This window comes from Pteropus medius, unplaced genomic scaffold (assembly GCF_902729225.1).
Source record: "Pteropus medius unplaced genomic scaffold, Ma_sr-lr_union100, whole genome shotgun sequence".
Lineage (NCBI taxonomy): Eukaryota > Metazoa > Chordata > Mammalia > Chiroptera > Pteropodidae > Pteropus > Pteropus medius.
This window is the reverse complement of record NW_024340692.1, coordinates 4,887,009-4,903,359: the sequence shown is the minus strand read 5'-3', so window position 1 is coordinate 4,903,359 and position 16,351 is coordinate 4,887,009. Positions and strand designations below refer to the sequence as shown.

At 36.5% G+C, this 16,351-nt stretch overlaps 1 protein-coding gene across 7 annotated transcripts in view; it reads right to left on the bottom strand.

Moving 5' to 3' along the window:
* The window catches only part of FREM1 (FRAS1 related extracellular matrix 1), a 138,289-nt gene that overhangs the window by 39,477 nt on the left and 82,461 nt on the right, over window positions 1–16,351 (bottom strand). For 3 of the 7 annotated variants that reach the window (XM_039875149.1, XM_039875056.1, XM_039875193.1), the window contains 4 exons: window positions 15,425–15,566; window positions 12,678–12,873; window positions 8,641–8,905; window positions 799–1,213 (listed from right to left, as the gene is read on the bottom strand). In XM_039875149.1, coding sequence (XP_039731083.1) covers window positions 799–1,213; window positions 8,641–8,905; window positions 12,678–12,873; window positions 15,425–15,566 — 1,018 coding nt within the window. Of the gene's footprint in view, window positions 1–798; window positions 1,267–8,640; window positions 8,906–12,677; window positions 12,874–15,424; window positions 15,567–16,351 lie in introns of those variants that run through there. The other 4 variants (XM_039875283.1, XM_039875202.1, XM_039875469.1 and 1 more) reach the window with 4 other exon arrangements.

The following is a 16,351-nucleotide window of genomic DNA, read 5'->3' as shown; positions in this document are numbered from 1 at the left end:
AACACAAATGTGGCAATGTAGTGCCACAAAAAGAACACTGAATTGGGATCAGAAAGACTTGAGGTTTTTAGGTATGTTTGATCAAATTATTTAACTTCTAAACTTCTGAACATCTATAAAATGGAAAAAATAAAATGTATCTTATAGAAGTTTTATGAAAATTAAATATGTAAAGTGGGTCTGACTTATAGTTAACACTCAAAAAATTACAGCTGCTACAAATATTATACTCATCATTATTACATGTGTAATATTCATGCTGCCTTGTAAGTTTTCATATGGTTAGTTGAAAGCCACTAACAGGCCAATAGGTGACATGGACCAATAAGTATCATAAAAGTATAGTTAGGTATTATAACAGTAGTTTTAAGACATTAAATATCTAATATGTTTCAGGCAATATGTAGGTGCCTTGGATACCTAATCCTACTTAATTCTTACCACAATGCTGTAAGGCATGTTTTTCAAAGAAGGAAAAGTAGAATTGGAAGGGTTAAAGAGCTCTTTTAAGTTCACGCAGCTAATAAATGGCAAAGTAAAATTTCAACCTAGGTGTATTTGACTCCAAAGCCCGTGGATTTTGTTTCTTTCTGTACTACCTACCAATGACTCTTAAGGTCAGTCATTAGCTCATATTCAGGGACCATATCTGTTTGTTCATGTTAGTATGTCTGGTGCCTTGCTTGGTGCCTGGATGCACAGTAAATCTTTGAATGAAAAGGAAGGAGATAAGGAAATAGTTCTGAAAGTCAATTTCTCCACATCTGTGGCAAGAAACTGTATATTTGTCATACTTGCCTGGATGGTGAATGAAACAGGTTCTTGCCACACTCTCCCATCCACAACAAAGCCTTGGTTAGTCCTATCTGTGGCCACAAAAGTAAAGTGGTCAATCTGAGAGTCTCCTCCTGAGTGCCTGTAAGCCACATTCTTGCTGTCTATATCCTGCTGAGTGAAATTGTGTTGAAGCAGCACTGTTTCCTGCAGGTAGAGGTGGCCATGTTGTGGGAGCTGGGCCAAAAGGTAGGTGAGGTTCTCTGCTGGAGTGTCAGGGTCGGTCAGCTGAAGGAGGTCAGGGGAAAGCAGGCCCATGGCCCCTTCAGCCAGTTTCAGCCCCCTGTTCCGGGTCACCACGGGTAAGGCTCTGTCCACAGTCTCCAGGATGATCTCAAACACGCCATGCTTGGTCTGCAGTCCATTGCTGACGATGAATCTGGCAAAGAGAGGCAAGGCAGCCTTCAGCATGGATTCTTGTGTCACCATCTACTGGAATGAAATGATAACAACACACACCTTTACTAGAGGATATGTCGTGTTGGGACTCAATTGAAAAATCAAGGGCAGATCTTTCAGAAGGACATCTATTCATTAAACCAGTCATTAGGTAACACACAAATTGTCCAATGTACAACCAAAAGTATTTTCTCATTAATATTGATGGTAGACTCTTGTGATGGAGCAGGCTAATTCTGCCAATGATATTTCTCAGGCTTATCAGTGCTTAGTTAGTTCCTTGCCCCATATAGGAATTTCATATCCAATTAGACCCACTGTATGAATTTAAAGAGTATACTCATTTTATGTATTTATACTTTTGCATTTGTATTTTTTTTGTGGAAATTTAATAAGCTAAACTTTTAAGACTAATAATTGAGGCCAATACAATAAAGTGTTGAGTAGGCTGAATTTGGCTAATTCACTGTATTCATATATTTGTAGTATATTTCTTAGGGGCAGATGACATTACTCGGCTATATACTTGTGTCTCATTTCCCCTTTCTGGGCCTCATTTTCACTCTTCTGTAAAGCGAAAGCTGACCAAATGATCGCTAAGTATCAAACAACTCTAAAATATCATATGATGCTGTAATCCCTTACTTTTTCGGTGCTTCTACATTTGCCCCTTACAAAATATGTAGGAGTTATGATAGACAAGGATTTCTTCCCTGCTTTAAAGAAGAGAAAATTATAGAAGAAAGTTCAGAAATGCGGTGGGAGATCACAAGGTAGGTAGGAGACAGAGCTGGAACTAGAACCCAGGTCTTCGGACCTCACGTCTTTTGCTCTTGCAGAGTTTTTGATAAACCTGGTTTAGCAATCCGCTAAGAAAGAGTGGTGGTGCCTGAGCACCTCTGCAGAATTATAAAGAGAAAGCTGAAATACAAATTTAAGGTAAGCAAAATCTCACAATCTTGAGTTTGTGATACCATAAAGTGCTTTTGATTATATTGATCACTAAATTACATTCCACCCACCACTGCCAATCTCAAAATAAAACTAATTTATTTTTAGAACATTTCAATGTGTAATTTTTATTTTAAAAAGAATCGAGTATCATGAAATTAAGCAAACAAAATATACTATTATAACTCCAAAAAGTTAAGAAATCACTATTCTTAAATGGAATTGACAAATTCGCCATACACCCAAAATATGTACTTTAAAATAATCATGGAGTTGTGTCTATTAGTTTTTCTATGGACCGTAGTTGCTGGAAATATTCATGGATAATACCCTCATATTCCATGAATGCAAAAATCTGAAAAGAATTTTAGTTGACTATAGCATTCAATTATATAAGAATTGTCTTTGTGGGTTCTTTTTTTTGCACTAGAGAAAATATGCAGTTTGTATTTATTTTACTAATCTGACACATTTGTCTTCCAAGTTCTTTATTCTTTGCAAAATGTCTCTTGTCCTTCAAGGTTTAAGGGTTGTTGCTTTGCTTTTGAACCTGAAGGAACCTGAAACCAGGTTGTGTGAGTGCAGTAAGTGGACCAGCTTGCCTGAGGCACAGACTCAGGGAAAAGAGCAGCTGGACAAAAAGTAAAGGGAGATGAGTTTGGCTGATACAGATTTTGCTTTGAAGGCGAGGCTAAAATTTCTGAGCTTTTTAATTATCTAGTTGATAAGACTGCCTGCAAGAAAAATATGATGCATAGAAAAGTAAATATATGTCCAAAACCTTAAAATTGCTAAGAGAAATATAACAAAGCAAATTTCAACATTTCACACACCTACCTTGTAAAGAATGTGACCTGGTTTTTCCCCACAGCATTATTTTACAGCCTGAATAAGGGTATTGAATTAACTTTAGAATTGTAGATTGAGCAAATCACCTTGTTTCCTTAAAATAAAACAATCAGTTTTCCTTTTATAAAGCTGAACTTTTGATAAATAAATTCTAACCAAATAGAGTAATTTCACTGCTGGATTATGAAATGTTTACAAAATTAGTTCTTTTTATAAAAAAGAAAATAGAAGAGGACCCAGAAAATAGAAGAGGACCCAGAAAAATATCAACTTTTTTATTAGACACCTCGACAGTTTCAAAGGTCAAGTGATATGCATTATAAGGTATAAAAATCATGGTCTACTTCTCAGGAAAAGCTTTTCATGGAATAATACCTTTATTTATGGTTTTCCTGCTATTTTTGCACATTTCCTTTCTGAAGCCTATCACCTGATTAGAAGTAAAACAAGGAGGAAGCTAGGCGTTCCCTCAGTGATTTCAATTTCCCCCTTTTCCATTTAATCCCTCAATAAACATGTTTCATGTCTCCCATTTTACCCTCCTCCACAAATAAACTGGCTCTCTATTCTTTTCCAGATCCCTATTTCAAAATATGCTCTCGTGAAGAGTTTTAAACCAGCCTTTGACGGTTTAGCACAAATTTAAACCCAAAGACATGTATTTTTTGTATTAGCACTAATTGTGGACTTAAAGACTTTTGCTCCGTTAAAATATGTCAAATATCAGTGGAGAAGGAAAGGGATAAAAGGGGAGAGACAGGGGTCATGAGCAAGGAGGTTAAGTGGGAGCTCCAGTGACTGACAGGGGCTCAACCGGAGGCAGCCATTTTGAATATGTGATTCTGACTATTTTCTCTAGAGACTAAATTCTGAAAATTCCTAACTGGGTCCTCAAAGCTCATCATCAGGACAGCTGCATTTATCTACAAGTGTGTGACCTGTGTGAGGTCACTGAAGTTGTCTTATGATTCAGGCTGTCCATTTCAAACTCTTCTCTGCCTGATGATGGGGATCTGACCATGTCGGATATCGGCAGCCTGCCATCAGACAGATGGGAATGAGGGCAAGCAGGGCAGGGACCACATAAGAGAAAGAAATATGTTTACTGAGGCCAGTGTTCCCAGCTGGGATACCAAGGCAGCTGTCTGCATTGACCTAAAGCTAATAAGCCAGTGGTGAAAAGGATGCAATTTCTAAACATGACTGGATCAAACACATCATTCACTTTTACGAGTAACAATGCAAACTACTAAACACTATTAGGAAGAAAGAGAGAGACAGACAAGACAGACAAAGAGACAGAGTGCACAGTCATGGTTGGCTTCCCAGTCAAAATAAGCCTAGCGGAACAAGTACAACAAGGTCAGTGCTGTTCGTGTCTTCAAAAGTTAATCAGATGATATTCTAAATGTTCCCCTCCCTCCCCCAACAGAAACCCTCCAAATGTATTCTCAAGTTTTAAAACAACAGTGCCATTGCTACGATGACATCCGTTCCAAGGTTAAGAAGCTGGAAGTGTCGAGGTAGCGGCCCCTTCTGTGAGTCTATTTTGTTTAATTTCCCTTATTATACTTCCCTGAGAAGCGACACAGCCAAGATGACCACTGTTCTGATGAAATTTGGGAAATGACTCTCAGATTTGTCTGGGTGCCTGCCTGGTCTGATTTCACCATTACCATGGTGCTTTCAGGCTTTCTGCATTTCCTGGCAATGGAGTTGGCTGAAGAATCTGCCATCTGTCATGGCATTTAAAGGATAAAAATGGAATCATAAATAGAGCCAGTTCCTCAGGAAAAAAAAGTCCAGCCGGCATGTCAAAATGGAGGACATTAGCATGTTCTTTTAGTACATGGCTGCCAGCAGCTGAAGTCAGCTTGCTAATCACTTGGTGTCATCTGTCCTCGAATGTGCTGCCAAATCTTTCTTCCAGGCCAGCAGCACCAAACAATGCTGGAGAAATTTATGATTCACAAAATATTTCTGCAGAAGGTAAAATCTGACCATTAAACTCCCCCGCCCCACACCCTGTTTAATTAATGTTGCCGTATCTTACATTAAAAAGAGAAGGGGGGAAAAATCCTCTGCCACAGAATTTATCTCCACTACCCAGCCAAATTCCTTGCCAGATTTAACAGCAAGCAACATAAATTTAGGTGATTAGGTTGGTTGCATATATTTAATTTTTTAAAAGCACCATGATCATACTTTCATTAAAATAGGCTTTCAGCTTTGGTTTAGCGCCACTTGACAAACAACACAGCAGTCCATGATTCGGTTAGGAAAAGGACAAGATTAAAACAAGGGTCTTGGGCAGATGCTACATGCTTCCATTATAATACGTAAAACTGCTGGCCAAATATCAGAATGACACACTGAGGAGGTTCCTTTGCATTAAGTACAGATTCTCCACAAATTATTGGTACAATGAGGTATAATGTAAAGAACTCTCCAAAATGAAATCTCGGCCCAAATTCAGCTCTGATACTCAGCTATGTCAGTTAAGGTGACTTTCTTTGCCTGTTGGACCCTTAGTTTTCTCATGCATAAAATGGGAACAAACCCTCACTCTTAAGGGGTTGGTGGAAGGAAATATATACACTAAAGAGTCTAATAGACTGATGCGTTGTAGATGTTCAAGCAACACTGGCTTTCCTTCATGTAAATGAAAGGACTGGGCTAAATCAATGCTTTCAACCTTTGTTGTTTGTTTATTCTCTGCTTATAGACCTGTTTCTTAATCTTGAGTCATTCAAAATTCACCTTCATAATTTTTGCCATTTGCCTGTAATACCTGTACTCTTATTATATAACATTTTTCTTTATATCAACTGACTTTTTTTACTAAATAAATATACTTGATAGGAAATCTTTTAACTATTGAAAACTAAAACTTTACTAAAAATTTTCTGAATACTACAAAAATACATGTAAGAAAAGTATGTTTTTAATTCTAAATAGGTATTGTTGCTTGTTAAAAATGGGAAAACGGTAAACATTGAAAAGCTGTTAAGGACATATTAGCATTAACCTGAGACTTCCTTCTTGAAATCATCAGAAGGAAGGAGAGAACTAAAAGGGAATAGTTTCTCACACTTGATTCCCTTCTTCCTGTGCCAGCCCACCTCATTTGAATCTTTATATCACTGCTAGTACAAATCACTCACTTTAAGAAATAGAGCCATAGCCTTTTTGCTAAGAGAAGACCTTGCCCAGAAGAAGCCTAGTGTGCAAAACAAACCAAAAATCAAACCATCGAAACACAAAACCAAAAAAGGCTCTATTAATAAATTGGGGAGAGGACCCAGAGCCTCACCAATTCAACCCCTTCATTTTTTTTGTCTCTGGGAGGCTGTGAGAGAGCTTCTGTATATCCTCAAAACTTTTCAGAACGTATTTAGAAAAATGGACTGGACCAGACCAGTGATTGCTGGTCCTGACAGCATCAGAATCTCCTGGAGAGCTTTAAAGTATACAGACTCCTGGGACAGGACTTACCGGAGTCATTTCTCTGCAGTGAGGCCCAAGAGTTCGTATTTATATAAATCTCCTAAGTAACTCTCTTGAGGATCTAGAAATTTAGAAATTCCTGGGATAAATGATTTCTAAAATGCCATCTAGTATGACTTTCTATGAGTATAAATTAGGAAAACTTTACAGTATCACCAATCCTCACATATGGAGATTTTGTTTTTCACTCTCAGCTCATTACCACCAGCTGATTAATACCTAACATTCGTTTTTGAACATCTTTACACATTTATTCATTGGTTTCTTCAGCAGGGACACTGGTTTCTCCAATACAGTTATTAATGTCTTCACCAGACTCTCTAGTGGGCACTGACTGGGGGGAAGGAGGAATAGAAAAGAGCAAGAAGTTCTGAAAAAACAAATGTAAAATTAAAAGCCCAGAATCTGATATACATGTATTAAACCAAGAACTATCACTCTCCATTAGTAAACATGGAAAAAAGAACAATCTTTGTAACTTCTTTCCTCCTCTAAGACTATGCTTGGTGTTGTAAAAATCCAAGGGGAAAAGGAGGCCAAGGAAAGAATATAAAAACATGATAACAACCATAGTAGTAGTAATAATAACAGCTAATATTTATTTTGTTCTTCCTATGTGCCACATTTTGTTTTAGGTACTTTATATGTATAAGCTCATTTAAACTTCCCAATGACTCTGTAAGGCAGGTACTATAAGCATCATTCCTTTTCACAGAAGAGGAAATAGGAGCGCAGGAGGATGTGTGACTTGATGTAGGCTAGTGGAGGTAATAATTGGAAGTAAATGGACAAAGTAAGGGAGGCCATAATTGACCTCAAGCCAGTGCCTCAACGAGCATTCTATACCACTTCTTGAGCAAAAGAACCAGTGTGAAGAAGAATCCTTATATCTCATTTTATTTTGTTAATGACTAGTAACATTCAAGCACTGAATCGGTGATAAAGATAGTGATCAATCAAATGATTATCAAATGATTATCACTTTTTAAGGACATTTATCAAAAGAAAAAAAGAAATTAGTTCAAACTTCCCTGAATTTATTATTTAACAGTTGAACTACATTAATCACACTAAATACTAAAGATAAGCAAAATCATCTTTACTGACGTTTAAACAGTGTTTATAGCAGACATATTGACTTTAGATAGATAAAATATATAATAGAGAGTGGTAGTTGAACATGGGTGTAACAGTACACCTAATAGTTTATAGGAATCCACTGAATAATACAGGATTATGCTACATTTATAGAGCTCTTTTGAAGAGTTTGTTCTGATGCGATGAAAATTATCCAGAAGCCCTGGATATATGGCAGATGAACTAATGTTCTCAGTGCCTCCCTCTTAATTGGTAAAACTCAGGGTTGGATATGTACCATAGTTCTCTCAAAGGCAAGTCCAAAATTTCATGGTTCTCACCCCCGCCCTGAAGACCTATATTTGCATCAAGGACCTCGAGTTCAGCCAGCTTTGAGAACTGCTAGAGGATAGATCCTCTAGAGTCTCTCTTGCTTTATGTGACTGGAAACAGATTTCAATATTTTAAATGAATATCGACTTTTATTAATGTTGTATCTTTGCCTTTTCACCAGATTGTTATTTCCAATGATTTATTTGATACAGAATCCCTGAACAGGTGCACAGACCCCAATTATAATACTGTTTCTTTGGGGAAATATGATCCACTATATGACAACATGATTTATGATGTAGTTACCAGAACACAATGTGTCACAAGGCAGTGTCTGCTTATGCCAAATGTTTACTAGTAAATACCTTTTCTTCATATAGAAAAACATACTAAAACAAGTGATAAATTATTTTTCTATGTCTCTCCTTAGCTGGCATCCTCAGCTCTTCACATTCCTCCTCGTAGAACAGCTTGCGTTTAAATCTGCTTGTGTGTTTATTTTTAAATAAGTCCTGATTTCTTGCCCTTGCTGTTGTCATTTTAATTATGTACCTTCACCTTTATACAGCTGGGCAGTAGAAGAAGAACATAGCTATACCAGAGCTAGAAAATGACCCATTTTTTTCCCCTCATTTTGTCTTTCTAAATTTTAATACAGGGAAAGGGTTCTGAAACATTTCCTTGGCTCACCTGAATGTGTCAGTGGAGACAGGTGCCTTGCTCTTATGTACATAGCAGACTATCTGTCCTGCTATGTCCATTTGGCTAAAACTTGTAATGGGGACTCCAGGATAGCGGACATATTCCACCTGGCCATATTGCGGTGGGGAGGTGATGACGTAGAGCACTTCTTCAGGCTTGTCTGTTCCATCCAAAGCAAGAAGAGTGGTGGTCGTCAAGAAACCTCTGCCATCTTTAGACACCACAAGTGGTTTTGCAAGGATGACAATATCACCTGCACAGCAGAAGAGGTGGTGGTCAAGAATCCAATTCAAAAAAATAAAACGTCCAAGGTAAAAGTAAAAAATAAAGGTCAAATGCTGCAGAACTCAAAACTCATACAATGTAGAAAGGTTTATATAACTATGATTAATGAAAAAATTAGGCAAAAGAAATAGGAAGATATAACACAGAAGAGGAAACACATATAGCCAATAAAAATGCAGATAGATTTGCAATCTCAATAATTATGGAAATACAAATCAAAATCACAAAATAACTGGTCATCTCATAACCCACTGGCTGGCAAAAATGTAGAAGTCTGATGACACCAAGTATTGAAGCGGATGTAGATCAAGAGACTCTTTCATATGATTCTGGTAGAAGTATAAATTGTTACACAATCTGCCATTATTTTTGTAAAAAGTTTAATATCTAGCACACATGCCTTGACCCAGTGATTCCACTCCAGCTGTGTACTGGAGAGAAACATGTATGCTGGCTCCCAGAAGACACATACCGGAATGGTCATCACAGCCCTGTTTGTAACTGAAAACACTAAAGCAACCCAAAGCCTTTTCGAAAGATGAATGTGTAAACAAACTGTGGTCTATTCATACAACTAACTCTTACATAATAGTGACAAGAATGAACTACAGCTACATACAATACAGAGGTAGTTTATTAGTATTTGTTACTTTTGTGAGCAAGTCTCAGAAAACTGTAAACGAAAGTAAGAAAATAATTAGCACAAAATTCAGGATGGTGGTTGTCTCTGGAGTATGGGAAATGCACAGAGGTAGATGTTCATTACTGTTTCTATTCCAGTCCTCGAATCCTATGGTGATCGCACAGGTGTTTGTTAAGTATTTTAAAAAGAATGTATGGATGAGCGAATGGATGAGTGAAGTAGAGTAGGTCACACGTGGGCTAATGGAGCAGAGTTTTACAAAGTAAAGATTATAATACAATTTCAAACATTAAAAAAAGGTTATAAGTAAAATACAGAGCTTCTACTTTGTGCCAGGCACAGGGCTAAGGATCTTACACCTTCACACCAGTGTAGGGTATTATCATACTTCCGGGTTATAAATGAGGAAACGAAGGTGTAGAAATGCTAACTTGCAAATTATTACACAATTAATAAAAGGTGGAGCCATCTGACTTAAGAGCACAAATTCGAACTATATTATTTTGTTCCCTCTTTTTAATATATAGGGATTTCTTATAAATCAATACTAAAAGAATGAATATCCAAAAGAAAATATGAGTGAAGTAAATGTCAAGCCAATTCTAAATTTAAAAATACAAATGGTCAATAAAATTTTGAAAAGATATTGAGTCCCATGAAGAAACAAAAACTGAAAATAAAACATCAAAGAGGTAGAACTTTAGCTGTGTGCTTCTCAGTGAGGGGCCATTTTCCTCCCAGGAACATTTGGCAATGTCTGGAGACATTTTTGGTTGTCATAATTGAGAATCGCTATTGGCTTCTAGTACTAGAAGCCAGAGATGCTACAAAATGTCCTACGAGGCACAAGAATGTCCATTACAACAAAATATCATACATCCCAATAGTAAAATGTCAATAGTACCAACATTTGAGAAACCTTGTTTTAGATGTCAATTTAGTCTTTTTGGTATACTATGCTTTTAACTCAAAATGTCATGCAACTTATGTCCAGTGTAGACTCAATGACCATCCTTACTTTAAATCAAAACCCTAGCCCCACATGCTTCAGAGGGAATAAAGATGAACACATCAAAGCAGTGAGAAGAATGCACAAAGGTTGGGAAAACAAAATTCACCCATAAGAGGTTTCATCAGGAGCAAAAGATGGATCTGAGGGGAGAGAGAGCATCTGGGTTTTGCCTCAATAGTTTTTCAACACTGTAACGGCAGAGTATGGAGTAGGGTCAACTTTAGATGATGTCCTTCTAAACTCCTCTCAAAGATCTTCACATCATTTTAGCCACTGTCCAAATCAGAAGACAGAGCACATTGGAAGGCCTAATGTTATTTATAATACCTCCCAAATAGAAATAACCCAAATACTCAATTTTAGAGTTATGATTTAGCCTAACAACTCAGTGCAGGTTTCATTTAGAGATGAACAATGGTGGTTACAAAATTATGCTGCAACTTGGGAAAACTCATGCTAAGAAAAAAAGAGGATACATCTAAAAAACTAAGATGTAAAAAAAAAAAAGAAGAAATTTGAAACTTCTGACAATGTTAATAATGTTAATAGGTTAATGTACCTATTAACTTGATGTAAGTGTCCACAATCCTTTTAGAAAATAATCACATGTCAGTTGCAGCAGATTAGTGAGGCACTTGCCAGCCTCATTTCCTTTTCTTCCCTGGGCACATCACTAGAATTTCTATTGCCCAGCCTCCCATAAGGTGTCATGTAACTGCAATTTGGCCACTGGGATGTGTAGAAGAAAGGTACCTCCAAGCCTAGCCCATGAAATTCTCTCATTGTCTTCTGCTTCTCGCTTCCAGAGTGACTCCAAAGTCTTCAGAGATGAAAGATCCTCTCGCTAGAAAGAATTCCCAGATTGCTGTGTGGAACAGAACCTTCCTCCACCCCTACTGTACTCCCCAGGAATGCATTGTGCTAAGGTAATAAGATAATCTGCTCTAATGCTTAGTTGTCTGCCCTGATATATTACTTGTATTGCATTTGCCTGGACAAGTCTTACTTTTTCAGAGAGAAATAAATGTGGACAGTAATATCTAGCTTATCTGAGAGTCAACTTAAAGGAAATAATATATTTTTATAACCAGGAAACAAACAAATAAAATGTATTATTATACAGCCCAAAATAAACATCTTGGAATCAATCAATCTAAATTTGTTTTAAAAGATTCAGGACAATTATAATTTTACCATGCACATGAAGTAAGATTTTTACTGCACTTAAGAATTCAATATAGCTCTGAGATTCCTGGCTGCCAAGGCAAAAAAAGAAAGCATTTATGCTACCAAGCATGTACTAAAGATGTAAAACTATGCTTGGTCCTGGGACTATATAGATCCTGGACTATGTAGATGAATGAAATATGATCCTCCTCATATAACCTCTAGATGATAGTTGGGTATCTCTTGCTCAGCTTTCTTTCCAGTATTTTTTACTTTCACCATTTATATGTTCTGAGTCCTATTATGCAAATGATCTGTTTAATTAATTCAAGATAAGCATATTATCTTGTAGTCTTCTCCCTTGACCCTAAAGTTTGTGTATTATAATTTCCAAAGTGAAAAGAGCAATAACTTGTCACCTTTTCAGTGACAAAGTTCATTTTGTTATTTTTTATTTTAAAATGCACTTATTATTTCCTTTATTATTATTGTATTGGAAATATTTTTTCTTTGAAACTCCACTTTATGAAGATAAAACACATTGACTTGGCAAAATCTTACTTAAAGCAAAACACCCTGACAGTTAAAGCAGCATATGCAGTCACATTGTGGGCAAGGCTGGATTTCCAACAGGCTTTTTTGAAATACGGAAAATAACAAATTGATTGGCTACTCTTATGAACCTCATAGATCCCAGGCAAAGCAGATGATGAGCCAAAGGACTGAATCACAGATGATGGAATTTCAGGTATAAAGAATGAAAGGAGAAAATAAAAGAAGAAAAGGAGGAAGAGGAGGGAAAGAGAACAAAGGAAGGAAGAATGGAAAAAAGAAAAAGGAAAAACTGTGAGTGCTTACACCAGTTCACTTCTGGTTATAAAAGCTAATCCCAATAAACCTTGGTAGAAATGCTTTTACCTTTTTCCATATCCTTGATGGTGATGTGACAGTCAAATGCAGGGGACTTGTTGTCGCCATCCCAGAGGTAGAAGGTGAAGCTGTCATGGTTTGGGGAATCCATTGCCCCAGTGTGTGTGTATCTCAGCAAGTTCAGATCCACTTCCTCCTGAGTGCATTTCATGCCAGGATAGAGACGGACCCAGTCCCTCCCTATCTGAAATGTGCCAGAATTAGTCAGCTGCCTGTGCTTTTTTCTTTCCAAGCTGTGTTAGTAGACATTTTCTCTGTTCCCTGAAAATCTCCAATATAAATGATATTTCCAAGAAACTCCAAACTCAACTTCTTATTATTTTACTTTATTTTTTCCTTTCAAAAAATATATTAAAATAATTTAAGATCTTAGAAGAAATAGCTTCAACCAAAGGATTTTTGACAAAATCATGTGGCAATTCAACAGCAATGCTACTTCCAAGGTATTTATCATAAGCAATCATAGCTGATTAAATATTCCAATTAATGAGAGCAGGTGGGTAATTGAGCTGCTAGAATTGATTCTTTAAATATTAAATGTGTTTCACCTGAGGTTTCCTATTTTTTTTAGTTTATGTACTGTACAATTAATCAAACCCGTATTTTCAAACTGATTTGTTATAGAACTTACCTGAAGAAAACAAAGATAAAATGAATGTACTTATGCCCCATACATTTTTAAGCCTTACCAAATAAAGCCCAATGGAAATTATCAAGCTCCCTATCATTCTCTACATTTTACCCTGAGTCAGCAAAAAATATAATTGCAAATATCAGAATCTTTTAAATATAAGCCAACATTAGTTAAGCATGTGTTCTGTACAGAATTCAGTTCAGAAATTGTGGTATTTTCAACTAAAAGAGGTTCATATGCTAGGGGGAGCTGAAGCTGAGAGTATTAGAAAATATAATAATAATAAATCTGTATCTGATGAATAATTTAATTGTTATTCTCTCAACATAGGTCTCCCCAAGAATAGATCATAAAAGTCATTTGACATTATTTAAGAAAAATGTCATTTTTAAAATGTACTATATGATATTATCTTGCACATTTTCTGTCTGGTTTAAGAAACTAAAACAGAAATTCAAACTGATTATTTAAAAACATTTTCCTTGATACATTATTGCACAGTCTCCCAGTTCCTGGCAAAAATTCATTGTCCTCTTCTCCTCTGTTACCACATCCCTTGTTGTCATTCTATCTGGTAAAGTTCCCTTTTCTTTAATATTTTTGCACGCCTGATGCCTGGACAAACGTATGTTCTGCTCCCAATTATATTGTAATAATTAAGTTTGTTGTTTCTATCATAAGATCTATTGCAAATTTAATTTTTAAAACAGATTCTCTTTCAGATTTTAAACTGGACAGTCTGTAATTCTATTTAACTTTTTCCTTTGCAACCTTTTCCCAGGAAGTAAATACAGGAAAAGATATCTTCTGCTTTCTCTCCACTCACACTCCCAAATTTTTGAGCAAAATCATTTCAAGCCCCAAAAGAGGAAGAAATTAAGAGTCAGACTCAAGGTGGGGAAAACTAAAGAAACTCAAGAAGAAAACAAGAACCCTGAAGTCTCAGTCTCTGGTCTTGGAGAGACTTGGAGAACCCCTAAAGAGCTGGGAGAGAATCATGTAGTGCCAAACTGGGAATGTGGATCCATCTGGATTTTCACAGATCCAAAACACTTCAGTTCCCAAGCCACCCAAATGTGTGAGCTCTCACTGCATTTCTGCTCCATTACTCTTTGAAATGAAATAAGGACACAGCTGTACCTCAGTTTAAATCAGTGACTGCTCTTCATTGATTCTCTATGGTACCTACAGTCTAAGACAATCAAGCTGTTCCACACAGAATGAATTCTTGCTGCCTTTAGAGGACTGTGTCTACGTTACATTAAAATTTAAGCATTCAGTCAAATAATCATGTTGGGGATGGTTGGTAGTCATTGTTGCTAGCCTTAATACACCATTCAAATAAACATGTTGAGGGATCACTCAAGTGACCTTCACAATTGACTAATCTGTAATTTCCGTTGGGCTCATCCTTGGCCATCACGCACACAGTCTGAATCGGACTGGTGAGCATCATTTGTTACAAGACTATCTTTTCTCCATTGTATTGCCTCTGCTCCATTATCAAAGGTCAATTGACTATATTTGTGTGCATCTATTTATGTTCTCTCCATTCTGTTCTGTTGATCTATTTGTCTGTTCTTTCACCAAACCCACACTGTCTGGATTACTGTAGCTTTATAGTAAGTCTGGCAATGTTAGGCCTTCTACTTTGTTCTCCTTCAATACTGTGTTGGATATTTCGGGTATTTTGCCTCCCCATATAAATTTTAATCAGTGTGTTGTTACTCACAACTCCTCTAAGAAATAAAATCTATTGAAAGACATTTTTTTTTAATCTGGTGGGAATGAAGATAATCTCAAAAGATGACTGATTCTTAGCAGATACTAGACAACTTGCTTTTTACTCTGGTAACTCCCTCCCCTCAAATTTAGGTGCAATCCTAGGAGAAAGGGAGCCTTAATATTGGTTGAACTTAACCTAAGTTGAGTAAGAAATTTTAGAATAGTATGAGTTTACTCCAAACTTGGAAAATTAAATTTTCTACTTCTAGGCAAAATATGGCTATTAGAGAATAAGTTCAGTTATAGAAACCTGTGTATGGAGAAAATTTATACTCGCTATATTCATTTTGAAAAATAAAGTAAAGAGGCCACTAACCTTAAGGTGAAGTTGCCCATTTTGGGGAAGGCTTTCAAGTAAATAGTAAATCTTCTCCCTGGGTGAGTCTTCATCCATGGCTGAAAGAACAGCACTAGAAATAATACGAGTTTCACCCATATTCACTGTAATTTCAGCCTTCCTGTAAAGGAAGATGTGTGGGTTGATATGAAAATACAAGGTATTGCTTTAGTAGGAGGCACTCATAATTACTATTACAGTTTTCAATCTTTAGCAATTAGGAAACGATATTCAACATCCAAAGTATTGAAAATAATGAGCCAAACTTGTCAAACAGGCTCTCATTTCACTTTACACATGAAAGTCCTAAAAGACAATTAGCAACAACGAATGTGGTATGAGGTAATTATATACTTCCATTGTTTACATATAAAGTACTTTATAATTTTATTTTTCAATTTATTTTATAAAATGATTTTGTTTCTAATATTTTATTTCATATAACAGCTCCATGAAGTAAATGGACCAGGTATTATCATTCTAATTTTACTGACAGAAACCTACTTACAGAGATTAAATGACTTATCTACAAGTGTTCTGGTATCCTTTATGACATACCATTCATTGTGAGTTTGGTGATATTTAGGTCATCTGTGGCCCTCTACATTACTCTCCCTCTCCCTGTCAATCTTCTGGGTAGCTAGAGTTCTCTTCCCAGAGAAGCAGAGAAAAAGTATGTTGCAGTCCAGATTACACTGAAAGGCACCCTGGGACAAGAACCTTGGTGCAAGTAATTTCTTTGGGAAGTGATTTCAGAATAGGAGATGGAGACAGAAGGGAAAGAAAGAAGAAATAGCAACACAGGGTGTTTTTACTGCTATGGGGCTCAATGCTGCTAGGGATCCTTTGAAGAACCACATAAAGTATGCTTCAAATTGTGCTTCTGAAGGATGGGAGGCTGGATAT